The following is a 26,519-nucleotide window of genomic DNA, read 5'->3' as shown; positions in this document are numbered from 1 at the left end:
AGTACATGTAATTATCAATAAAAATCCTGTGTCAATTGTACCTCCTCTATAGCACCCTTTATTTCAATTTGTCAGTCACTAAGGTGTAAAAAAAAGGCAGACCAAAAAAATACCATGAAAGCCCCATAAAACCTGAGCGTGAGGGATATAAGTAATACTGCATTAACAATGGAGAGCTCACTATGTACCAAGCAGTGCTCTTGGAGCTGGGGATTCAGGTTTACACGGTAGAGGGAGGCAGGTCAACACAAGTCAGTAGACAGCACGCTAGAAATACTACGTAAGTGTTATGCACAAGGAAAGCAGAGACAGGGTATAAGGGGTGGCAGGGAAGGGCAGTTGAGGAAGGCAAGGCCTCACTGATAAGGTGACTCAGGAGGTGACCTAAATAAATCAAGTGAAGGGAGACATCTGAGAAGATTGGGAGAATAATTCAGGACCCAGAGACAGAACTGAGGAAGCAGTGAAGGAGGGAGAGGGTGCTAAGAGATAAGACAAAGATCGGGGCACTGGAGGGGAAGGTTAAAATAAGACCTCAGACCAGATTTTACTCAGATGAGACACCTTTGGGAGGTTTGGGACAGACAGGTGTTTTCTTCAAAATTTGTTAGTTGTGGAATCTTTTGTTCAAACGGATCCACAGAAGATCAATATGTAAAAAGATAAAATAGGAGCTGCTCTAGTTAAGGAAAAGGTACCCAGAGACTAAGTCAGGGCTGTCCCCACTTTCCCTTTCCCTTCTCTGAAGTAACAGTTTAAAAATGATTACAAAGTCTGTAGTATCCAAACTACCAAAGAACTTCATAATCTGGCCTCATCCTAACTTTTCAAAAAGCTATTCCTAAGAAGTAACAAAAAGGAGCAAATCAAGCAGCTGTTGCAAACGTGTTGCCACAAAAATCAGTCTTTATAACACCCATTATCCACCAAGTACCAACAAGGCAACAGCTCCTCTCTTCTCCCTTCCCCCACACACCCCTCAGGCTAACTACCCTTTACAGCTCGTGTTCCCTTTCAGGGCTTCCCCCAATAATCATTTTATCTTGATTTCACTTGATTAGAAATGTTTTGGCAGTACAGTGTGATCTGCCTCTGATGACCTATCTCTGGATACAGCCTCCCTGTCTATTTAAATTTTAGGAAAATCCTCCCTCCACTAGTGTTATTTATTCTATCAGTGATGCCATCCCAGTTTGCTCTATTCTAATCTTACCCATCCATCAAAGTCTACTTTGTGAAGCCTCCTCCTCACATTTGACCCTTAACTGGAATTCTAAATATTAGTGTGAAGGGAACTTCCAGGCCATCTGGTTGGTGCTCTAGCCCACTGCCCTTTGCAGATTTGCTTGGTAGTCTCCCAGCCTTTGTGACTGCTTTTAGTGACAAGATAACACTCCACCACACCCTTTCGGATGTACAGTAAATTGTGAGACAATTCTTTTTTTATTGACCCAGACCTGTTTCCTTCCACCACTGATTCTGTCCTCTGGTTCTAATAAAGGAAAGTCTGACCCCACCCCACGCAACCCGCCCGACCCCTCGCAGCCTGCATAGCTTATAGACGGCTTTGTTGTTTTCCCCAATTCTGGCTCCACCTCTAAAAATCCTACCCATTTCCCAGCCATCTCACAGGCCATCTGTGGGGTCTACATTCAATCTGTAATGATTAGCTATCGGAGTCGCAGGCTGATTTGATGTCTGTGTCTCATGCCACTGATTACACCCCTTTCTTGATTCTCTCCCTTGAACTCTCTTAGGATTTCTACACTTAGCCTTGCACTCATCACTGTGCAGTCTGTCGGTGAGCATTTACTAGACACTGTCAGGAACCATGACAGGCACTGAAAAAATAAAAGTAAATAAAAAGTACTCAGCCCCTGGAAGAGTAAGAACAAGATAGGTAAAATAATAAATAGCTGGAGCAGTTGGAGAAGGCTTTAGTGGAGAAGGCAGTATCTGAGGCAGGGAGGAACTGTATCAACACCCATGTCTCACATAGCCTTGTGTCCCCAGCACCAATCGTACAATGCTTTGCCATCAGTTGAAGTTCAGCAAATAGGTAAACTCGGAAAAGTAGAGAAAGCCTGCTCAGCCCCCTTGGCCTCTCTTGGAGATGAGGGAAGGTGGTCACTGAATCCATAGTCTGGCAGGGGAAGTTTGAGAGGCTGACACTGTACCTGGCTACGTACAGTATTGCTCAGGTGGTTGTCTTCGGACATCTGTGCATTCTGGAAGTAGGACAAGGGTGCAGGTAACTCTGTCATTGGAGCAACCGTATAGAAACACTTTTTCACAGAAAACAAAGCCTCTTGGGGTTCTGAAAAGGGAAAAAGAAAATAATCCTTTGTGCATTACAATTATACTTTCATTTTTAAACACTTTCATAAATTACATTCAGCAAAAACAAACCTTTCTTTCATGTGTTCTTCTCCAGACCAAACTTTCTAAGGACCTCACAGGCTGCTGTCACTTGCAGGCTTCCGGATTAGGTCTGAAATAGGATTTTACCAGGTCACCCAGAGTAAATCTATTCACACCAATCAAGTACTTAGAATTATTTTTGTATTTGCAATTTGTAAACCAGAAAGGTATTAATCTGCCATCAATTTCAAATGACAAACTTTTGTTAGCTCAAGATATCTCTCTGGTAATGAGGAGATCTACTTGAGAAACCAAAGATTTTCAATCACAAAAATACCTAATGATTTCAGATTTAGAGCAAAGGGAGCTAAATGATATTAAAGATTGTTCTCATCAACATTCCTTTTTCTATGCTGACTAATCCAACCTAACCTTTCTATCTCCATAAAACTGTCTAGTGCTTTTAATTTGGGAAAATTCTGTCATCTCATTTTAATCCTTACAACAATGCCCCAAGCCAAGGGAAACAGGTAACATACCTATTTTACAAAAGCAGAAGAGGACCTAAGTTCACTGGCTTAAAAATCACACAATTGGGCAGATCAGGCCAAAAATCACAGACTCCTAACTCCCAGCCTTAGGTCTCTCCCTTGCATCCTGGCACAGCCTTATTTACACACATCATTCAGTCTCCCAGAGTTCACTCTCCTGGTGGGGGGGTGGGGAGGGGGACGACACACATTCCCATTTGCTGTCTGCCTTAATTTCCATCAGCCAATTCTTTATGATTTCAACTTCGCTTTTCTTTTTTTTTGTTTGTTTGTTTTGGAGGTAGAATTTAGTGATTCATCAGTTGCATATAACACCTAGTACCCATTACATCAAGTACCCTCCTTAATGCCCATCACCCAATTACCCCTTCCCCCACCCACCACCTCCCCTCCAGCAATCCTGTTTCTGAGAGTTCAGCGTCTTTCGTGGTTTGCCTCCCTCTCAATTTTCATCTTATCTTTCCTTCCCTTCCCCTATGTTCACGTTTTGTTTCTTAAATTCCGCACATGAGTGAAATCATATGGTATTTGTCTCTCTGTGACTGACTTATTTTGCTTAGCATAATACCCTCTAGTTCCATTCATTTCCCTTTTCATAGAAAGTCTTCAGAAATACAGAAGGAAAGAAATCTGTTCATATATCTAAGCAGTACTCTCATTCATACATAGTGACTACAACATTACCATGCACACACTCACATGAAAGTATTTTGTCAAAGTCCTGTTTCATTTTCACTTTCAACTTCAGGATCCTCAATCCTCTAAATACTCTACTTTTTATATTCTAGTGATTTTTCATCAAAAACACAGAAAGCAGCTAAAAAAAAAACAAGGAAAGTAACTATTTTTCAATATAGTATTGAGTTCAAATTAACTCTTAATTACCTATATCTAGATCATTTAAACCCTGACAAATGTTTAATCAAGGTATGCTTCCCTTCTAACCTACATAGTTTTATATGCCATGCCAACCTTTCTCTTCCCTTCCAGCTACAGCCCATGGTTAACTGACATGGATCAAGGGATTGCAAATTATTACTAACTAAATAAGACATAATTAATATGTTTGTTTTAAAAATAAAGTGAATTGGGGGGGCGCCTGGGTGGCTCAGTCGTTAAGCGTCTGCCTTCGGCTCAGGTCATGATCCCAGGGTCCTGGGATCGAGCCCCACATCGGGCTCCCTGCTCTGCGGGAAGCCTGCTTCTCCCTCTCCCACTCCCCCTGCTTGTGTTCCTGCTCTCGCTATCTCTCTCTCTGTCAAATAAATAAAAAAAAAAATAAAATAAAAATAAAGTGAATTGGGGCGCCTGGGTGGCTCAGTGGTTAAGCGTCTGCCTTCGGCTCAGGTCATGATCCCAGGGTGCTGGGATTGAGCCCCGCATTGGGCTCCCTGCTGGGCAGGGAACCTGCTTCTCCCTCTCTCTCAACTGTTCCCCTGCTTGTGCTCTCTCGCTCTCTCTGACAAATAAATAAATAAAATCTTAAAAAAATTAAAAAATAAAAATAAAAATAAATTAAAAAAATAAAAATAAAGTGAATTAAAAATACAAATAGAGACACACTTACTTTTATGGGGGTTATTTGCTCTAAGGGGGGGATGTGGGAAGCTTTGGGGGGGAATTGGTAATGTTTTGTTTCTTGATCTGGGTGCTAGTTACACAGGGATTTCAGTCTGTGAAGATGCACTGAGCTGTACCCCCATGATATGTGCACACTGCTATATACTTCAATTAAACTCAGAGATTTTTGTGGACATAAACCTATATTTATGGTTATTTATACCAATGGTCTTTTTTTTTTTTTTTTGAAGATTTTATTTACTTATTTGTCAGAGAGAGACTGAGCACAAGCAGGGGGAGCGACAGGCAGAGGGAGAAGCAGGCTCCCCGCTGAGCAAGGAGCCCTATGTGGGACTCGATCCCAGGACCCTGGGATCATGACCTGAACTGAAGGCAGACGCTTAACCGACGGAGCCACGCAGGCGCCCCTGATCCTAACTTTTAAAATGAATAAAATTAAGTCTTGGCAGCATGTATATTAACTTACCCAAAAGAGAGGTGGAATGCCAATAGGGCAAATATATTTTCTAAGTAGAGTAAGTATTCAGAGTAAATGTTCTGACCTATGCTTCTAAGATTTTTTAAAGTTGACTAACTGAAATTTCGACATTAATGTAGTATTTAATGATCAGCAAACAGAGCACATATTATTCCTTCTTTCCCATAAAAACATTTAGTACAGTACTTACTACCTCAGCTAACCCAGAAATGCCATAGGCTGGCAAACAGAAGAGGCTGCAGTTGGTTCCTGGCTGCCCTGAAGACCATACCGTATCATTTGAAGTACACCTCTATTACAGAAAAACCCTTAGAAATCGGTCATTAATATTCTCATATGATCCCTCAGAAACAAAATAACAAATAAGGTAGTGTTAGCCAAATGCAACATGCAAAGGGCAAGAAAGGGCCATGCAGGGAAAAAGGAAAAGTAAATAAAGAAAAAAAGTAAATACAGTAGATTACATTTACAGATAAAATAGAAGACAAGTGACTGTCCATTTACGAAGTAGGAGTTTATTGGATGTCTATTTATATCAAAACTCAGAGACAGAGAGGATTTACTTAATTATATTCACTTCACCCACTTTACATATGAAAACAATGTGGCACACGGAAGTTTACTAACTTGCCCAAGGTCACATCCAGTAAGCAAAGGAGCAAAGTAAAGGCTCACATAGTATACTATTTTGCCTCTGTGTAGAACTCCACCCCTGCTCTTTAGGAGTTTACAATGAGCATTAAGTTATATTGAGCTGGGAGGGGGGAAAAAAAAGGTATATATACAGAGAGAGAGCTGATTTTTATTACTACTAAAACTGCTGCTTAGAAATATCTTTGAAAAAGTAGTAAATGAGATCTTAAACTTCAATGACTGATCTAACTATAAATTAAAAACTGAAGTGTCAAAAGCATTCCCAATATATAGTCCTAGTATTTATTTATTTTTAAGATTTTATTTATTTATTTGACAGAGAGAGCGCACAAGCAGGGGGAGCGGCAGGGAGAGGGAGAAGCAGACTCCCGGCAGAGCAGGGAGCCCAATGCCGATGCCGGGGCTCGATCCCAGGACCCTGGGATCATGACCTGAGCTGAAGGCAGATGCTTAACTGACTGAGCCACCCAGGCTACCCCCCTAGTATTTATTTTAAAAAATAAGTTGTAATGAGAATCTGGTCATTTTAATTTTAGTAGTTTCCATTATTAGGCCTTATGCTTCCAGGATCTGTTCAGCCATTACAAGAAACCACACAAACTGGTTATCATACTGGAGCTTTCTCAGACAAATCTTGTAAGAAACACCAAAAATGCAGTAGTCACTTTAGCATATCCTGATAGCATTTTCAAAGGCACATCCTGTATTTACACTTGAAAACTAAGGGTCAGGAAAGGTGAAAGAATTTGGCAGTGCTCATGAGGCAAATAACACCAGTTCCAGAACCCAGGTGTTCTGATGGCCCAGCCCAGGTCTTTTCCAGTTCAATTAGAGAAAGCTCATGCTTCCACTGATGCTTTGAAGATCATAATGCTACCGGATGACCCTTCCAGGGAGGGAAGAGCTGCTCTTTACATGGAGCTCAGTAGAAAGCAGAGGCAAGCAACACGGGCTAGGTCTTCAGTCAGGCCTGGTGAACAAACAAACATTGTTCGTACAAAGAAAGGCAGAGGCAAAGCCCGATTTGATTCTGGTCCAGTAACAGCTGAAAACAATTGATGACTGCATGGAGGAGGCCAGAAGGCCATCTGTCCAGGCAGCATGGCAAAGGACACTCGTTGATTTTATAACATTCTTAGCATTCTTGCCCTGAGAACAAAAAAGATAGCTGTTGAGAAGTGAGGATCTTGTGACCTGGATTGCAAAGGGAGGAGGGACAGAAGTAGAGTTTGCTGTTTTCTCTCTCCGGCCACCTGCTAAAGATTTTCTGAGACTGACAGAGCATAACACTTGAATTCACCGCTATCATTTCCTTTTTCTCAAGACATTTGCTCAATCAGATAAAAGGAAAGCGAAATCCGTCTCTGATGGGCAACTACAATTTCTATTATACACAAAGAAACTAAAAAAAACCCCAGGAGAATACAAATAATCTCAAAGCTTCCATGTGCTGATAGAAAAACCTATCCATCAGCACTTCAAAAAGTATCAAAGGAGCAAAGCTTAGAATCTCAAAATAAGTTTATTAAAAATCCCACTTAAGGAAGCACCAACAGAAATGTACAGGCCACCTCAAGGTAACAACTAAACCTCAAAATCTTACAACATGGTTACTTTATTACAGATACCATTTTCTTTCTTCACTGTCAGAGATAAATGTAAACAAAATTTGTATTCCACAAAAACAGCTTCATGAGACTTTTTATCATGATCTTCTCCAGCACAAAGAGTTGGTGCTTTAATGAAGCTAGCCACGTGACTAGTTTCTTCTTCACTCAGAAAACCATCAAAAGTAAAAAAGAAAAAAAGTGGGGGGGAGGGCATTTGAGAGAGAGAGAGAGAGAGAGAGAGCACATGAGAGGGGCCAGCCTTAGAGTATTTGTTCTGACTCAAGGCTTTGCTTCAAGGTGTAGGACTATGGATCAGCTAGGGCAGTTCTGTTTTGCATGTTTTATTCTGGGGCCAACTCTTGATTTTGGCTCAGGTCATGATCTCAGAGTCCTGGGATGGAGCCCTGAGGCTGGCTCCCTGCTCAGTGAGGAGTCAGCTTGAAGATTCTCTCTCCCTCTCCCTCCACTGCCCCCACATGCACTCTCTCTAAAATAAATAAATCAATCTTTTTTAAAACAGTGGAATGTATTTAAGAAAGAAAAGAGGGACGCCTGGGTGGCTCAGTCGATTGGGTGTCTGCCTTCAGCTCAGGTCATGATCCTGGGATCCCGGGTTGGAGCCCCACATCGGGCTCCTTGCTCAGCGGGGAGCCTGCTTCTCCCTCTGCCTGCCATTCCCCCTGCTTGTCCTCGCACTTGTGCTCATACGCGCATGCATGCGCTCGCTCTCTTTCTCTCTCTGACAAACAGATAAATAAGAATCTTAAAAAAAAAAAAAAAAAGAAAAAGAAAAAAGAAAACCACCAAAAGTATTTTTTAAAGTATCTTTGTACTGTGATGATAAGAAGTTTTTAAGTACCAAGTGAGCTTGTGATTTATTCTTTTTCCATAAAAGTATTTAATCAGCCTGACTGTTACTTTGACAGCTTCTTCCTGGACAGGCAGCCTAAGTTCTGACTGTCTGGATGGGCTTGGAGAGCCTCTATTTGAGTTTTCAAAAGCTCACATCCAATAATAAATGTAACCAATCTCCAAACTGCATTTATAATTAAATAAAAATAATTTGAAATTAACTTAAAACTTCAGGAATACATGCTGGAAAGACTCTGAATTTTAAGAGACTAGGGAGCAAATAATTTCCCCAGTCCTACAAGAGGCTTTGTGAAGGTGGTAGACTCTAAAAAGAGCAAGGATAGTGATACATCTATTTGGTGATTTTTTTCTTCCTTCCATCCCACTCTACTTCTGTGAGCCATCTGTGGTAGATTAGATTATTATTCAGCAAATATGCACTCCCTCCCCAGGCATCCCTGAGAGAGAAATATACTCCACTCCAGTGATGTTGGGCTTGGCTCTGAGACTTGCTTTGGCTTCAAGGTGGGTGCAGTCTACTAGCCACCCCATGCCTTTTGGGACAATCATCTGACTTGCTTTGATCAAAGGGATCTTAGCAGATTAGCACAAGCAGACACCTGAACTGTGCTTCTGCAGTTGGGACTTACCTTCTTTTACTTCTCCTGTCGCCTTGAGAAGAGCTTACCATGGGTAGTCACTGCCCCTTCAGCCTGGGCCCCAGAATAAAACATGCAAAACAGAACTGCCCTAGCTGATCCATAGTCCTACACCTTGAAGCAAAGCCTTGAGTCAGAACAAATACTCTAAGGCTGGGTTTGGGGGAGGTCTGTTACGTGGAGTTATTGTAATTGTTTTTAAACAGTAATGATTACATGGGCTCAGAAGATGCAATGAAAATGAAGACTTACAAATCCAGAATCCCTTATCTGAAACCCTTAGGACCAAGTGTGTTTAGAATTCATATTTTTCTCAGATTTTATAAAGGTAATATGATGCAAATACTATATGTTTTAAAATGCCCTCTCAAGGTCATAGATAGAACCACAAAATCAAACACATTAATAAGTATACAGTGAAACATATAGTCTTAAATTACATTAATAGGTTCAGGTCAGATTTTTCTTTTTTTCTTTTTTTTTTTTTTTAGATTTTATTTATTTATTTGAGAGAGAGAGAGAGAGAGAGAGAGCACATGAGAGGGGGAGGGTCAGAGGGGGAAGCAGACTCCCTGCTGAGCAGGGAGCCCGATGCGGGACTCGATCCCAGGACTCTAGGATCATGACCTGAGCCGAAGGCAGTCGCTTAACCAACTGAGCCACCCAGGCGCCCCAGGTTAGATTTTTCTGTCAAATGAATTATAAAATGCCTTTCGGTTTTTTCAGGGGCTTTTGGATTTCATAATTATAGATATGGGACTATGGTCCTGTATTATCAATATTTGTAGTAATTAGGGGCGCCTGGGTGGCTCAGTCGTTAAGCGTCTGCCTTCAGCTCAGGTCATGATCCCAGGGTCCTGGGATCGAGTCCCGCATCGGGCTCCCTGCTCATCCAGGAGCCTGCTTCTCCCTCTCCCACTCCCCCTGCTTGTGTTCCCTCTCTCGCTATGTCTCTCTGTGTCAAATAAATAGATAAAATCTTTAAAAAAAAAAAAAAAAATTTGTAGTAATTATAAAGAATCTTTCCCCAAGAAACCTTTACTTTCAATAAGTCTATATGAAAGGTATGATCACTCCCAGTTTGTTTCAAATTTGCTGTGGAAATGGATTGAATACATTTTTAATGAAAACATGACTACTCACATCTAATTAATTTATAATCATTGGTTATACTCAGCAATGCTTGCATTCTCTCTTTTGCTTTAGATCAATTTAAGGAACTGTTCAAGGCATTATGAAAACCAAACATTAATGCCCTTTAATCAATCAACACTTACTGGGTTTCTTCTACAAAACCAGACATTGTGATAGGTGCTGGGGATGCTACTAGCAGATAATACTTCTGTTTACTTAAGAAGCTTACTATCTAGAAGAGGAGTCAGACAAGTATATATTTATATTAATTACCTGTTGAAATAAAAATATTTTAGATGGGGCGCCTGGGTGGCTCAGTCAGTTAAGCATCTGCCTTTGGCTCAGATCGTGATCCCGGGGTCCTGGGATCAAGCCCTGCACAGGGCTGCCTGCTCAGTGGGGAGTCTGCTTCTCCCTCTCACTCTCCCTCTGTGTGCTCTCTCTCTCACTCTCTCAAATAAAAACTTTTTTAAAAAATGTAAAAAAATATATTTTAGATGTAGGGAGCCTGGGTGGCTCAGTCAGTTGAGCTCTGGACTCTGATTTCAGCTGTCATGATCTCGGGATCGTGGGATTGTGCCCTGCAACTGGGCTCCACACTTGGTGAGGAGTCTGCATATCCTTCTCCCTCTGCTCCTCCCCTTGCCCATGTGCTTTCACTCTAGCTCTCTCAAATAAATAAATAAATCGTTTAAAAAATATTTTAGATGTATTGGGTTACATAAATTATATTATTCAAATTAATTTTATCTATTTCCTCGTTTATAAAACTTGTTTATTAAAAAGTTTTAAATTAACACTTGTAGCTCACACAGTTGTTTGTTTTTTTAAGATTTTATTTATTTGTGAGAGAGAAAGCAAGTGCGGGTGCACAAGCAGAGGGAATGGCAGGCAGGCGCCCCGCTGAGCAAGGAGCTGGACTTGGGACTTGATCCCAGGACCCTAAGATCATGACCTGGGCCCAAGGCAGATGCTTAACCGACTGAGCCACCCAGGCATCCCACTCACAGAATTTCTAACAGATAGTGCTGCTCTAAATCTTCAGCTCTTTCAGCTATACCAGCCCAGATACTAAAAATCCCTGACAGCCTTTTCCTTCCCAAAGCTTCCCTTCCTTCCTTAGCCTTTGTGACACTGCACTATGGACGTTCTCCTCCCATCACTCATTCTTCTTAGCTGGTCCCTCTCACCCTTCTTCCACTCCTTCATTATAAGTGGCCTGCCTGGGCCTCTTTGTCCCCTTCCTTTCCTTAGGCATCTCCTCCACTGCTCCAACATCAACTAGTAAGTCTATTTAAATGACTCTCATATTTACAGTTCCAGGTCTGTCCATGAGATATCTTCACCTGCTGGCACTTCAAAAGTGATAACTTCCAAACCACTTCCTCATCTTCCTCTCTAATTCTTTGCTTCTAACTTCCTTATTTCTGCAATCGTCTCTCCCATTCTTCAAACTTTAAGCCTTCTAGCCAACTCTACACTTTATTCCCTGCTTTTCAATTAGCTGCCATGTACTGTTCACGATTTTTCTTTCTTTCCTTTTTTTTTAAGATTTTATTTATTTATTTGGGAGAGAGAACGAGCACAAGCGGGGGAGGGGGGGCCTTAGGAAGACAGACAAGCAGACTCCCCACTAAGCTGGAAGCCAATCGCAGGGCTCAATCCCAGGACTCTGGGATCATGACCTGAGCTGAAGGCAGACGCTTAACCAACTGAGCCAGCCAGGCACCTCAAAAGTTTTTTTCTAAGCCTCTGTCATCACCAAAGATCAAACTCTCATCATATCTCACCTGAATTATGCAAAAGTCACCTCAATTCTCTCATCCATTCTAGCCCCCACTATCAGACTAATGTGCCTAAAATTCTGACCATAACAGTGCCACTCTTAACACACCTTCCAAATCTGCCTAACATCTATCACATGAAGAAGAGGCAGTATTAGAGTTCTTTGACAGGTTTTTCAGAATATATCGTAAAAAAGTCTCCCCTATAATCTGCAATATTAGTGGGAAAGGAGGAGCAGAGACAGCCTGGATCTGAGAGAGAAAGAGGACCACATAAACTATGGTAATAGACAAATGCTGTATTTTCCTGCTAGGGTGATTCTGAGAGATCAACTTCAATCCTCTGGTTCCCCCTAAATGGAAATTCATGCAGCAGTCTAGGACTAGTTGCAGCCATTAACTTAAAATTCAGCAATAAATCATATCCATTCAGAAGAAAATATACCCAGAACTGTGGGAACTGTCTACCCAAGGACCAGGAGTAGAAGAATGGAAAACCAGATGATAGATGCCACTTCTACTATCTACTGGGGGGGAGGGGGCAGGAAGAAATCCATGCACTCAATAAATATGATCCTTTTCTCATTGTTAAGGGTTTATTAGATGGCAGTGAGGGGAACTTTAAGTTGGTTGAACTCTGCAAATGAATTAAGGAGAACTGAAATAGGCTTTTGCAGGTGACTGAAATTAGTCAAATGCAACTAGCTCCAATCTACTTTCCTGTTTTATTTTCCTTCATTAGTTATTTTAATGTTCAGAGTGGGTCACTGGTCGCTTGCGATCCAGAGGGCCCCTGTTTGTAATACACCTTCTGATTATGATGCCCTACCCACTTCAACGCCAGGGGTGAAAACCTTTCCACTGTAAAAGATAACTCAAGGGCGCCTGGGTGACTCAGTCTTTAAGTGTCTGCCTTCGGCTCAGGTCATGATCCCAGGGTCCTGGGATCAAGCCCCGCATCGAGCTCCCTGCTCAGAGGGAAGCCTGCTTCTCCCTCTCCCACTCCCCCTGCTTGTGTTCCCTCTCTCGCTGTGTCTCTGTCAAATAAATAAAATCTTAAAAAAAAAAAAAATAACTCAAATAACAAGATTCCCTAACCAGATGTGATCTGTACCTGCCTCAAACTTCAGAGAATGTACGAGCTTTACAATGTGCTCTGTCATACAGTCATTATATATGCCAAAGTTTTTTGCATCCTATTCTTATCTCCCGGAGTAAACCCTAAATACTATATTCATCTTGTCCAAAGCAGCCAAGCAATGCTTTTAAAATTATTATTAGTCTCCTACAATAGAAGCAGATTATTTATTTGAAAAGAACCTGAGCGGGAAGAAAACGCAAATATCTAAGACACATGCAAAGCACTGAACATCCTGCCTCGCGACAGTCCCAACCAAGGCAAAAGCATCAGACCCTCTTTTCCGCCTCGAACGTGAGACATAAGGAACTTAGCCCTGAGTGCCACTCACTTCCCCGGACAAGGACACACTCAGGGCATGAGGCGCGTTGTTTCACCAGTTGCTCAACCAGACACAGGGCAAGGCGCTTCCTCTTTCTCCTGCTCCACTCCAGTCAAGACGGTCAATCCCGGCCCACGACACCTGCGTCCTGAAACGTCTTCGGGAAACCAGCACTTCCGGACCTAGGCTCCGGAGGGGAATCGCTCTTTAACCTGACCGCGCGCTGCGCCTGGAGCCGGAGAAACGGGCCGCCCCTCCTCGTTCCCCACACGGGGTTCCTCGGTCTCTGCTCGGCCGCGCCCCGCTCCTCATCCTCGAGGACACCGGCTGCGCGGCCCGGGCGGCGACAAAGAGCCGGGCCCTGCCCGCGACCGCCCGTGTCCGCACCGGGTGAGGGGCGCCTTCCCCTCTCCCCGAACTCCCCATCACGCACCTACTCCTCCCTTGCCGCCGCCACCGGCCGCTCGCAGGAGAGGCTCCTTCCCGAGCAGCCGCTGTTTTGTTTCCGATGTGAAATCGCGGCCTCTGGAGCTGCCGGCCCAGGCCCCGCCCAAAAGGCCTCGCTGATGTCGTCATTTCCGGTTCTGGCGTCGTTGGCGGTCGGCCGGGGAGGGGCGGGACCCACCGGCATACGGGCGGAACCTAGAGGGAAGAGGGTGGACCTTCCGGTGGAGCGCGCGGATAGAGGGGCAAACGCTGCGCTCCAGGCGACCCCGGGACTTAGATGAACTCGCCCAGACAGCTAGTGTGAGTCTGAGATTGTCTGGGATTCGAGACTGCTCTTGAGCTGAGGGCCAAAGTTTCTACGTCAACTGGGCCCAGCGTGTGCTTCTTCTGGCCTACAAGTGAGGACATCTTATCTAACATTTATCTCTTAGTACCTATTTGTAATGTTTCTCAATGCGAATCAGCTGCACGACAGTCATGAGGACTAATTAAATTGTAATTACCTGTGCCCTTCACACCCTACCCAATGAATCGAAACTTCTGGTGGGGGGCGGGAACCTGAGAAACTGCATTTTAAACAAACATAGCCTGGGATTCTTAGGCTCCGAGTTTAAGATCGAGTCTTAGATGATAAGCTTCCAGAGAGCATAAAATGTATCTTATTTTTGAAATCCCAAAACCAGAGTACAAAATTGCTCAGCAGTCATTTAATTTCAGCATCTGCCAGCTTTCCGTCCAAATTGCGGTAAAGACAGTACCAGTAACAAAAGTAGCTCATCTGAAAGCTAAAAGTAAACAACGAATACAATAACGTAAAACCAAAGATGAATGGAGAAATGCTCAAATTCACAGGTAATAGAAAACTGACAGTGAAATCGATGATGCATGCATCTGGCCAAATGATATCTTCTATTTCTTTTAAATTCCTCCCCCAAGATAGCTTTTCATATTCCTGCAGCATCAGTCCCTAATCCCCTCCTCTCCCGGCCCGATACATGAACAGATTTAAATAGGTTTTACACACTTCATATTTAAGAACATCAGTAGTTTTCTCCATTAACAGGGAAAAGTTAAGTTGGGGAATGAAAATGTTGACAGCCCCAAAGATACTTTTTAAAGTTCTCATTTCCCCTTCCCTCCTTAAATTTCACAAGCGTAAACATTTTTTTCCTATTTGTTCACTTCATATTACAAGTGCTGAGAACAGTGCCCAGCGCATAAAACAGTTCAATACATTTGAGAAAGAAGCATAGCTAAACCCCATCTATTTGTGAACTGGTTCAATCTTTTTTAATGCAATCTGGTAACAGGAGTAGAAAGTCTTAAAATGCTGGTAAACTATTTTTAGACACAATCTCAGTACAAAATACTTGTGCAAAAATGTTCCCAAGGTATTTATAGCAAAAATTGGAAAGCTAAACATCCCACAATAAATGATCGTTCATCCACTTCACAGAATGTCATTAAAATTGTTTATGAAGGTTGTGTTTAATATTCTTAAGTTAAAAAGACCTAAGATTTATGCATATGTATAAATACAACTATGTCAAAACAATTCCTGCAAAAAGTAAACAGGTGATAAAAAAGTGATAAAAAAGCAACCAGTGACTTTAAGTAACTGGACTATACACAGATAACTTTTCCACCAGTTTTTGCTATTTCTTCATCTTCTTAGAAGTACAAACACCTTTGGGGCATCTGTGGAGCACGCAACTCTTGATCTCTGGGTCATGAGTTTGAGCCCCACGCTGGGTGTAGAGATTACTTAAATAAATCTTTTTTTTTTTTTAAGATTTTATTTATTTTAGAGGGGAGGAGGAGCTGAGGGAACCTCAAGCAGAAATTGGAGCACAGAGTCCAAAGCGGGGATTGATCTCAGAACCCTGAGATCATGACCTGAACCAAAATCATGAGTTAGTTGCTTCACCAGTTGAGCCACCCAGGCACCCCATAAATAAATCTTAAAATTTTTTTTTAAATTTTTAATTAAAATACAAATACCTAGGATTTGCTGAGGAAGAGCCAGCAAAGACATGAGTAGGACAGGGCAAAAGTAATATCCTAGACACCAAACAGCAGATGTCCATGGTGTTAAGAGATAGGGTAGAGCCTCTCACCAGGTCACAGAGTCTCCTTTAGGCCATCACCAGTTATCAGTGGAATGATGATACAAACATTTGAGACTAGAGGCATTTGGAAGGCACATGTAACTATAAGCTCTTTGTGGAATCTCAATAGTGTAGTAGAAAGGAGATAGGATCCAAGGTTAAGTTTTTGTGTTCTTTAACACTTAGCCCAGGCTGAAGAATGAAGATAAGGAAATACTTGAGCAAGGATCAAGAAACTGCAAGTTAGAAACCAGAGCCAGTGGAGTGGGGGAGGTTTTCTAGATAGGATGGATGGAGTTATCATTAACTATAGAAAGCAAAGGTTTAAGATGCATGTCATTATACTGGAAAGCCAGAACTGGAGAATACGCCTAATGACATTTTTAAAGTTAAGGTTTTGTTAAATTTGAGACTTACTTGCTGAGGGGGGGAAATCAAAGGGCTTTCACTTATTCAGCAAATATTTTTTTCCGCAACTATTATACAGCCCTGGAGGTTCAAAAACAGTAAAAGCTAGAATGCGTGTGGAAAGGAGCTGGAGTTCAGTAAAACAATGAGATATATAGCACTGAAGGTCCAAAATATCTGCAGAGGTGCATTTATATTTTCCCAAAAGCGTTTGGAACTTGGGAGCAGGAATGGAGAAACAAAACAAAATAAATGGTGGCAAAAACCAATAATAAGTGGTGAAAGATGAAGCAGATGGGAAATCCAGAGTGCCGGACCTGTTAGAACTACTTGGGGGAGAGAGGCTGTCAGAGACTAAGGCCAGCGCAGTTACTGGTCACTAGTATGTGAAATCAAGACCTGGTCAATCAGGGAACCAAGGCCAGTTATTTACACCATTGATTCCAAGGCAGTGCAACTCAACACTTCTCCCGTGAAAGCAGTTTGCCTTTTTCTTTTTTTAAACTCTACGCCCAACGTGGGGCTTGAACTCACGACCCCCCCCCCCCCCCCCCCGAGACCAAGAGTCACAGGCTCAATCAACTGAGCCAGCCAGGTGCCCCTGCCTTTATTTATACACAATGTCGCTGCCCTGTTTCTTATGGGAATAAAGAACTGAAATATGACAGTATTGTCATCAGAGCTTGGTGCTTGGCCACTATCTTATCAGCTCTCGTATCGTTCTAATTCTTTGCAAGGATTATCTCCTTAGACTTGGACCTGATTAAGATAAAGGGTTATCTTGTATTTTTAGCCTTCAGTTCTGTTTGTCAGTATTTTATTAAATTCTAATTTCCTCCTTAATCAAGAACTTGGGCCCCCCCTTTTTAAAAAATGTGCCTCAATAAAATACTTAAAAATGAAACTTTTATAGATTTTTCACCTATAGTAACAATCCAATTCTTCCGTAGGGTGTATTTACTAGTATTTTTTAATTGACAGGAAAGAAATGAACCTTCAGAGTTTTTGGATCCTACAATGTAAAGTGTTCACTAGTTTTTCCTTTTGTTATAAAAAAACAAACAGGAAAAATAGTTGTTTAGCACTATTTTTAAATTCACACCTAATAATTTTTGCTTCAACAAAGATTTATAAAAATGCTTCCTGTGGACTAATTTTATTAACAAGCACTTCCCTCTCCCCTTGGGTTGATAGCAACATCTAGACCAGACCTGTCCAATACAGCTTTCTGAAACCGTATGTTTGTTTTTAAGATTTTTAAGTAATCTCTATACCCAACGTGGGACTTGAACTTACAACCCTGAGATCGAGTCGCATGTTCTACCGACTGAGCCAGCCAGGCGCCCCAATTGCAATGATACTCTATAATCTGCAATGTCCATATAGTTTTGCTAGCCACTGGCTATATATGGCTATAGAGCACCTGACCTATATTGTAACAAAAAACTGGATTTTTCAGTCACATGACTTTCAAACACTTGAAATACCTAGTGTGATTGAAGAACTGAGTTTCAAAATTATTTAACAAACTTAAAACCTTGGGTAGCACAGATCCGGACCATGAATTAGAATGCTATATACAGGCCTCCAGACACCAATCTGTCATCTGTAGTGCTGTTTTGGGTAAACTATGTGACCTCTAAGTTCCCTTCTACATATTACTACCTCTGCTGAGAATCTTCCTACTGTCCCTTCCCTCTTGACTGTGAAGTTAGCTCATCAAGTTTGATAGTTGGTATAGTACTTTATGTCTATTAGTATTCCTCTCATTCTTTCTCCACCATCATTAGACGGTCAGCTACTAGAGGAATCTTATGTCTGTCACTCTACCTACCATTTAACATGAATGCCACATACTAACTGTGCTTTCAGCCACATATTTACTGTGCTTCAATGGCTAAATAAAAGTTATACACAAAAAAAACAGAGGGAATACCTGTTAACAATTCAGCTACCACTCTGGGCATGAGAAACTAGGTCATAAGTCCAACTACTATGGGATGTGGCACAGTAGGCATACTTGGGAGTGTCATTTAATGAAAACAACATGGCTTGAAAAGAATTTTTACTTTTGCTTATAGAAATTATCTTTCATTCCTGGGCATTTTAGATTGCTATTCCTAATGTGGCCTTCATATGAGACAAGTGATAAAATCAAAGGCAAAGATTCTGTCAAAGAAAGATGAAAATGTAAGCACTCGTGCAAATAAATTATTTCAATAATTCAACACAATCACACTTCAAAAAAATCTACCATTTATCAAAAAATTGTAAGCTTACTTTGGTCTATAGTATGAATGTTACAGTAATAGTTCCTGGGTTTGAAATATATATATTAATTCCCCAGTTTTCTTCCTGACACCTAGACTGACTGTTTCTTTGCCTATTTGGGATTCTTTCTCATACCCTTTATATCCAGAGCATTCAGAGATCAATTTCACCATCTCTTGCTGAGCTAAATACTATTCTCAATTTCGGATTGTTAAAAGGTGGCTGAAATATGACCTGAAAATATCCGTAACCATTTTGACATAAAACCTTTCGGGGCGCCTGGGTGGCTCAGTCGTTAAGCGTCTGCCTTCGGCTCAGGTCAGGATCCCAGGGTCCTGGGATCGAGCCCCGCATCGGGCTCCCTGCTCCGCGGGAAGCCTGCTTCTCCCTCTCCCACTCCCCCTGCTTGTGTTCCCTCTCTTGCTGTATCTCTCTCTGTCAAATAAATAAATAAAATCTTTAAAAAAAAAAAAAAAAAACCTTTCAGCGGTTTTTGTGTTACAAGTGGAAACATTTATAGAGCTTATCAGAAAAAGGGTAAATAAGCCTCATATACACACTACTTATTAACATTGTAACTTCCTTACTTCATATGTAAGAAGAAAACATAAGTGGTTTAGTTCAATTTGACTCTCAAGCTGTTTCTCCGTTCGTCCACCATATCCAGCCTGATTAGTACCCGAACAGCACTCCACAAAATCATCATTCCCCTCTACTACATACACAAGTGCTATGAGAAGAATCAGAGGAAGTAAAAACAGAGTTCTGTAAGGAGAAAATGCTCTGGGACTGGCTGGGAATAAAGCCTAGAATATTAGAGTTGTTCTCAGGCACCTTTTTTGGAAGACTACTTTATGTTCATGAACATAAATAATATGCATCTATTTGTCTCAAAAAATGTTTTTCTCTTTATAATCTACTTAAAAAGAAAAGCTGCATTTGTGTAGTCTGTTGGGATAAAATACTAGTACAGGTTCCCCTGGCTTTTCAGAAGTTACTCCCCTTTTCTGAAAATCCTCCAGTAGCACCTGGTTTTGCTAATCAAAAGAAATCTGAAGAGGATTTTCACTTTTACGAAAAAAGAAGGCGAAATACAGCGAAAATAGCTTGTTTTGCAGCAAGTCCTTATACAAGCAGCACACAGCCCGTGCACTGAGTGGCGCCAGCAAGTCCCTTATCCCAGGGACCGCACTCAGCGCAAGCCACCACAGCTTTGAACTGGCTCTGAGTATCTGTGCTTTACCTCGATTTATTTTGTGCATCTGTGAGCAAGATGTGGTATCAGGTAAATCTGAGAGAGATTATTTTTCGGTGAGGGATTACTCAAACAAAATTTCCATATAAATTAATGGTTATTGCGTCTTTGCTTTATGCCATTTCGGCTTTCAGAACGTTTCACAGGGACACTCGACTTTTGGGATAACATAGGAAACCTGTACTGAGCACATACCTTCAACTGCTAATCAAAGTGTAGTCAGTGCGCGAATCAGTTAGCATTGGCCTCACCTGGAAGCTGGTCAGCAATGCAAAATTTCCGGCCCCACCCTATCCCTACCAAATCAGTCTACATTTTAACAAGATCCCCCGCGGTGATTCAGGTACACATTAAAGTTTTAGAAGAACTTCAAACAACTTATCTTTCCTCCTGTAAACAAATGTACATATTTAAAATTATTTGAAGGTCAAATGAGGAAAAAGCATATTCATTTTCTAACTGCCAGATCAAGAATGATTCTCAAGGGCCACCTGGGTGGCTCAGTCAGTTAACTGGGCTGAAGTCCTGATCTCAGGGTCGTGGGATGGAGCCCCAAGCTCAGCAGGGTGTCTGCTTCTCCCTCTCCTTCTGCCCCTCCCCCTGCTCCTGCTCTCTCTCTCAAATAAATAAAATCTTAAGGAGAAAAAAAAAAGGCAATGATTCTCAAGACTTTCATATAATTTTTTAACAACTTGAATGGGCAATACAGATTAAGATTTCCAAACTGAAATTAATCTATGGGCAAACGGTAAAGACAACCCAGAAAGCTCAAGCAATTTATTGGAAATGTTCTTATGTGTATTCTCCCAGACATTAGAATATGCCAGTTTATACATGTCCAGTTCTTTATATGCAAATCTGAAAAACAAGAAACTTGAAAACCTTAAAATTTTAAGCTTGGTAGCAAAACCCGTCTTAAGCTGATATGAAACTATTATAAATGGTCTTTAACCCAGGGGCTCTGATGACTCCTGTTCTGCTGCAAAAATGTTAATGTAGGAATTTGAGATGTGGACACAAACCTCACTGTAGGTGTGATGCAGTATATGGTATGTGCCCTCAAGACTTCCAGATAAGGGCCCTTTAAGATAAATAAAAGAGCTGGGGAAGACAAAAGCAAGGGAAATTAAATCTACCTGAATAAACCTTCATGCTAATGTTGGCTAAATAAAAACCTAATATGGTGCCTTAGAAGCATTAATAAAGTAAGAGAAGACAGAGGAATAGTAAACTGCTTGAACAACATGTGAAGCTTGGGCGGGGGGGAGGGGAGAAGGCCGGGGGTGTCAATTTGAGAAAAGGCTAGTAAATAAACTCACAGTTGGCAAGGAGCATGAACTTTGTTTTCCCGAGGCCAGAACTTAAAAATGATAGAATACTACAAGGGGGTATTCTCCACAAATGTATGATTAACCCAAAGTAAGTAAATGGCCTTTTTTGACCTTCGTTACAAATACTCATAAAAATCAAGTCCATCAAAAATTCAGCCTATATTTTCAAGTTATGTTTCTAGTATGCACTGCACAATTACAACATGATGTCATTTATTTAACAAGACTCTGAAAGAATGGGTCCCCAAGATCAAATATATACAGTTTTAATATAGGAAATATTTACATAATGGAACCACCTCATGGTCCAATGTTAAGAACATTCCTTTTAAGATGTAAAAAAAAAATCTGTAACTCAAGCTCAGTTATGCTTTTTAACAACCCCCCCCCAAACTTTGTCTTTCTTTTAAATAAATACTCAGAGATGGGAATAACTGCACCTAATTTGTGTTAAGAACTGTCTAAAACCTGTTACATTTTCAGGTAATTTTGCTCCCTGGTGAAGTTCTGTTCTACAATAAAGCAAGCCCCATGTATGTCTCTAAGACATCAGTATATTTTTAAACATTGATGAGCAGAGGTGAAAGAGGTGTATGCGTACATATAAACCCTTTAAAAACAAAAGTGAAAACAAAAAATTAGTGGTAACAGCCTTAAATGATTTACTTTATCCTTAAAAATAAGATGTAGACTGCAAATTGCCATCTGAATTCCTACTGTATTTTTTCAAATTTTCCAAGTCTGTATTGCCTAATTTTACTTTTTAAAATGATTTTTTTCATTTATGCTTTTCAGATTAAGGTTTTTCTTTTTAAACAAAAGAGTACACCAAAATAAAGCTAAGGACCAATTAGTGCAAAAATGCATCAAATAAAGCACTCCAGAATCTAAGGATCTGCCTCATTTCTGAACAATGAAATTAACGGGAAAACCATTATGATTCACACTCCCTTAAAAAAGAGAAGCTGAAGTAGCCAGCTATCAACAGGAAAGCCCCATTCCATTCACCAGACTATTGCTTGCCACAAGAGAATACCATGCTCTGGGAGACTAATAACCTAATTATCCCAGAAATTTGGGTTGGCACAATACCATGTTTCCTTTACAATTCTACTCTTCAATAAGGAAATGTTTAAGGGAGTCCTCCAAAGAATATTAGGTAAAAGACATTTATACATACATTCACACGAACACATTCATACAGAGATACAGTGGGAATGGACTGTCTGCTAATCTGAGCACTCTAATTTTAAATTCAATGCCTTCAGGAGGGCTTGCCATTTTTGATCAAGGGGTGGGAAGGGTAATAGGTATGATGGGTATTCTTTCAATTAAAATCATTCATGTAGGTTCCTGTACAGTACAGTTCAACATTAAGTGCAATTCTGCAAAAGAATTGGGGAGTCATTTTAATATTTACAAGAAATAAATCAGCAGAACAAGATTATATCAGATAGGCTGTGTACAGTAGCTGCGGCTTATAAAACATACCAGTAATCTGTACCTGGTGAGTATAAAGAGAACCAAGGCAGGATTCAGATGTCTTTACAACCAAGGGAGTACACAGGGCATCAACAAATTAGAGGACAAAAAAATTCACATTTTCTACATTAAAAAAAAAAATTACAGATCTCACAAATGTCTTTGAAGACAAAGAAAAAGCCAAAGTCCTCTGAAGGGTGGGAAAGAAGAAGAAAATTGAAACAGAACTCTAAATGTAAAAAGAGTTTTACTTCACAAGACCAATTTTCTTGGCTTCTGTTTCATATATCAATAATCTCCACATTTTGACTATAAAAACTTCTGCTTCTTCATCAAGTACCTAGAAAAGAAAAAGAAAAAACTCAAAAAAAACCCCAGTAACACACGCAAGATAAGCAATCATCAGCATCTCCCAACAGTGACTAGTATTTTATTTTTTTTTATTGTTGTTAAAGGTTTTATTTATTTGTCAGAGAGAGAGACAGAGCCCAAGCAGGGGGAGCGGCAGGCAGAGGGAGAAGCAGGCTCCCCACTGAGCAAGGAGCCTGATGCGGGACTTGATCCCAGGACCCCAGGATCATGACCTGAGCCAAAGGCAGATGCTTAACTGACTGAGCCACCCAGGCGTCCCGTGACTGGCATTTTAAAAGGCTTTATACATTGACAAGCATTTACTTTCAATAAAACGACCTGAAATAAATTGGTCTAGTGTGATAAATATATTTAGTAAATATAAATTACAAAAAAGGGTGCGGGGGGAGAATGCATTCAGCAAAATTCCATGGCTTACCAAATACTGACACCGCAATACTAAACTATTTCCTAAAGAAAGCATGTTTGTTATAAAAAACATAGTAATTTAGGCAGAGCTAGTTATATAACCGAGTATCTTATCTACCCCCAAAACAGCCTTAAAATCATAACACTTATCAAGTCCTTATTATGTATGTGACATTGAATTAAATATTAAACGCAACATATGTAGGGGCGCCTGGGTGGCTCAGTTGTTAAGCGTCTGCCTTTGGCTCAAGGTCATGATCCCAGGGTCCTGGGATCGAGCCCCACATCGGGCTCCCTGCTCAGCGGGAAGCCCACTTCTCCCTCTCCCGCTCCCCCTGCTTGTGTTCCCTCTCTCCCTGTGCCTCTCTCTGTCAAATAAATCTTTAAAAAAACTAAAAAATAAAATGAGAATATATGTAAAGCATTTAATATTGCATCTAGGTAGGATATGGTAAACAGAGTACGTGAACACTATCATCACCAAAAAGGACACAAGAGTACTGAATAAATAAATGGTCTTCTCCCCTTGGGAAATTGATAAATCAAATTATCTTCCTATCTACTTATGAGGTAGGGGCATTATATCGACCCCCTACTCCTGCCCTCACCCTACATGCAGATTTGGGCCTCTATACCAGGGTTACAGTGAGGTAAAATGGAACAGCATGTTTCCTCCTACAGGAGGCAGCTATGACTGAGCTCCAGGGTATCGCTGCCATGATGGAATGTGGCCTAATGTTGCCAGGTGTCTGGAGCAGCAGTTTAAGTTAGGAGGTAAGCAAACCAGGGGCGCATGGGTAGCTCAATCAATCAGTTAAGCATCTGCTTTCGGCTCAGGTCATGATCCCAGGGTCCTGGGATCGAGGCCCACATGAGGCTCCCTGCTCAGCGGAGAGCCTGCTTCTCCCTCTCCTGTTCCCCCTGCTTGTGCTTGCTCTCTCTCTTAAATGAATAAATAAAATTTTTAAAAAGGGGGGGGCAGTTAGGCAAACTAGATCTCTAGCCAGACTACGTGGGTTCAAATCCCACTTCTACCTCTTATTAGGTATGTGTCCTTGGCTGAATCACTTAGCCACAATGAACCTCACTTCTCTCATCTGTAGAATGGAGGAAATATTAACTACATGATACTGTTCTACTGTGGGAATTAAAAGAGTTAACAGGTACAAAGTGTTTTGAAGAGTGTCTGGTATCTCAGTGATCAGTAAGTACCTAAAAGAAGCCGGAAAAATTTGATTTTTGTTTCTTTTCTTTTTTTTGATAAACTTCCCTAAATTTCTCAACAATGACAAATAATTAAAGAACTTTTACTCAGACTTCTATGAGCCAGACTTGACCAGCAGTTTGAGAGAACTATGCTGCAACACTAATTAATGTGAACATTGTACCTTGGAAATAATATAGATCTAGGCACAAAATACAACCAAAGTTAATATAAAATGAGGAAAGGTACAGTTTGAAAAAGTCAGATTTTTTTTTTTTTAAGAAAATGTCAGATTTTTAACAAGAGCAAAGTACTTAAACTAAAAATTCAATCTCATTGGGACGCCTGGGTGGCTCAGTTGGTTAAGCGACTGCCTTCGGCTCAGGTCATGATCCTGGAGTCCCGGGATCGAGTCCCACATCAGGCTCCCTGCTCGGCAGGGAGTCTGCTTCTCCCTCTGACCCTCCTCCCTCTCATGCTCTCTGTCTCTCATTCTCTCTCTCTCAAATAAATAAATAAAATCTTTAAAAAAAAAAAAATAAATAAAATAAAATAAAATAAAAATTCAATCTCATTTAGTCAAGAAATATTTAGAGGGTAAGCTTTTGATAGAACTAGTTGACAAAACTAGCCAATTGAGTGGCTTCCTTCCACTCTGATCAACAATGAGCCAGAAAATTAAAATATAAGTAATTAACCAGTGAAAGAGTCTAATTATACTCCAAATACCAAAATATTTCAACAGATCAAAATGGATTAATAGTGACACGTGACATCTTCACTGACAGAAATTGCAACTCTGCCAAGGCCAAATACTAGAACACTGGGGTTTTGTTTGTTTGTTTGTTTGTTTGTTTTTTTAATTCCTTAACTCAGGCCCAACTATAAAACCCTCTCTCGGCCCCAAGGATAACCTTTTAAACATGTGGGAAGGTCAGGGAAGTTCAAATTCTATCCCCAAGGACCAGGATCTAGTCACATTTCTCCTTTCATCTGAGGCTCAGCATTATGAAGTCAACAAACTTTTCACAAATACTTTATCAGAAATTCTAAACAACAGCTGCATCAGCCTGGCTGGGCAGCAGAAAACTAATGTTACCTGGCTTTAGACATCATACAGTGCCTGGACACAAAATATCTCGACCTAGGAGCTCCCTTTGTTTAGGTACCCCACTATGCCCCTCCCTGACAACTGCAGTGGGAAATGCAAGCTCTCCAGGGCACCTGTCATCTTACAACATGCTCGACGTTTCTTCCCCCCTGACTCATCTTCCCTCTGCTGTCTTCCCATTCTGCCCTCCATTACTCTTTATACTAACCACCCTCAACTTCTTTAATTAGTTTTTTTCATCTATTTACCTGAACTGAAAACTTGTGTCCCTGAAAGACCCTGAGACACTCCTGTAGCCTACTCAGGAAGTTCCTTACTTTCAAAGCTTTAATCTCACAGGAGAGGGGAAGCTGCTGGATCCTTCGATCCTTCCATTTCTCTTTGTGAACAGTATCTCCATTAAGATTCACGAGATCTCATTACACTACCCTTCCACTCCAACAGCAGCTATCTAGCAAACACCTAGTCTTCCACCCACAATAGATGAGCACAACAGAAGTTTCAATTTCTATGTGTATGACCCAAGTGGAAAGTTCACTTATAGTCTAATGACATCAGCTCTACCCCAGAAACTCTCTCCCATGGCCACATATGCACCTCACCATCGTCTGGACCAATCCACCACTTGTTCTTAAACGTTCTACTCTCTCACTATATAACCACTCTTTCAACACACCTCCCACAGCTTCAGTGGAACAACCAGCCCGTTTCACATAACCACAAGCTCTATTCCGATGTTATCGCCTTCTCTTCCTAGCTTGAAGTTCACAGTCCACTCAACCACTCTCACCTCTAGAGCCAATTCTCTCCCTCCTTCCTTTTCTCACAAAATCACATTAGATAAATGTAACCACTGACTCGACTCTAATATCCAAATTAAATGCAAGTGGGGATTTGATGTTTACTGCTGACCAATGGATACCTGTCCAAGTGACAAGGTTATACAAGTCTCCTCAAGTCTCAGTTTAGATGGTAACTCTTGTGATTCTCTTCCTAAC

General features: G+C 41.0%; 2 protein-coding genes across 6 annotated transcripts in view; both read right to left on the bottom strand.

Annotated features, from left to right (window-relative positions):
- The window catches only part of PSEN1 (presenilin 1), a 72,725-nt gene extending 59,017 nt beyond the window's left edge, over positions 1-13,708 (bottom strand). The window contains exons 1-3 of one of the 4 annotated variants that reach the window (XM_078053879.1): positions 13,558-13,708; positions 2,410-2,491; positions 2,178-2,317 (exon numbers count right to left, since the gene is read on the bottom strand). In XM_078053879.1, coding sequence (XP_077910005.1) covers positions 2,178-2,264 — 87 coding nt within the window. In that variant the 5' untranslated portion in view covers positions 2,265-2,317; positions 2,410-2,491; positions 13,558-13,708. Of the gene's footprint in view, positions 1-2,177; positions 2,318-2,409; positions 2,492-13,133; positions 13,447-13,557 lie in introns of those variants that run through there. The other 3 variants (XM_078053882.1, XM_078053880.1, XM_078053881.1) reach the window with 3 other exon arrangements.
- An 8,619-nt stretch (positions 13,709-22,327) lies between these two features.
- The window catches only part of RBM25 (RNA binding motif protein 25), a 56,627-nt gene continuing 52,435 nt past the window's right edge, over positions 22,328-26,519 (bottom strand). For both annotated transcript variants that reach the window (XM_036097526.2, XM_036097589.2), the window contains one exon: positions 22,328-22,766. In XM_036097526.2, coding sequence (XP_035953419.1) covers positions 22,674-22,766 — 93 coding nt within the window. In that variant the 3' untranslated portion in view covers positions 22,328-22,673. The remainder of the gene's footprint in view (positions 22,767-26,519) is intronic.

The sequence above is a fragment of the Halichoerus grypus genome, chromosome 8 (assembly GCF_964656455.1).
Source record: "Halichoerus grypus chromosome 8, mHalGry1.hap1.1, whole genome shotgun sequence".
In the NCBI taxonomy this organism is placed as follows: Eukaryota; Metazoa; Chordata; class Mammalia; order Carnivora; family Phocidae; genus Halichoerus; species Halichoerus grypus.
The sequence above is the reverse complement of the archived record's forward strand: the minus strand, read 5'-3'. Positions and strand labels throughout refer to the sequence as shown.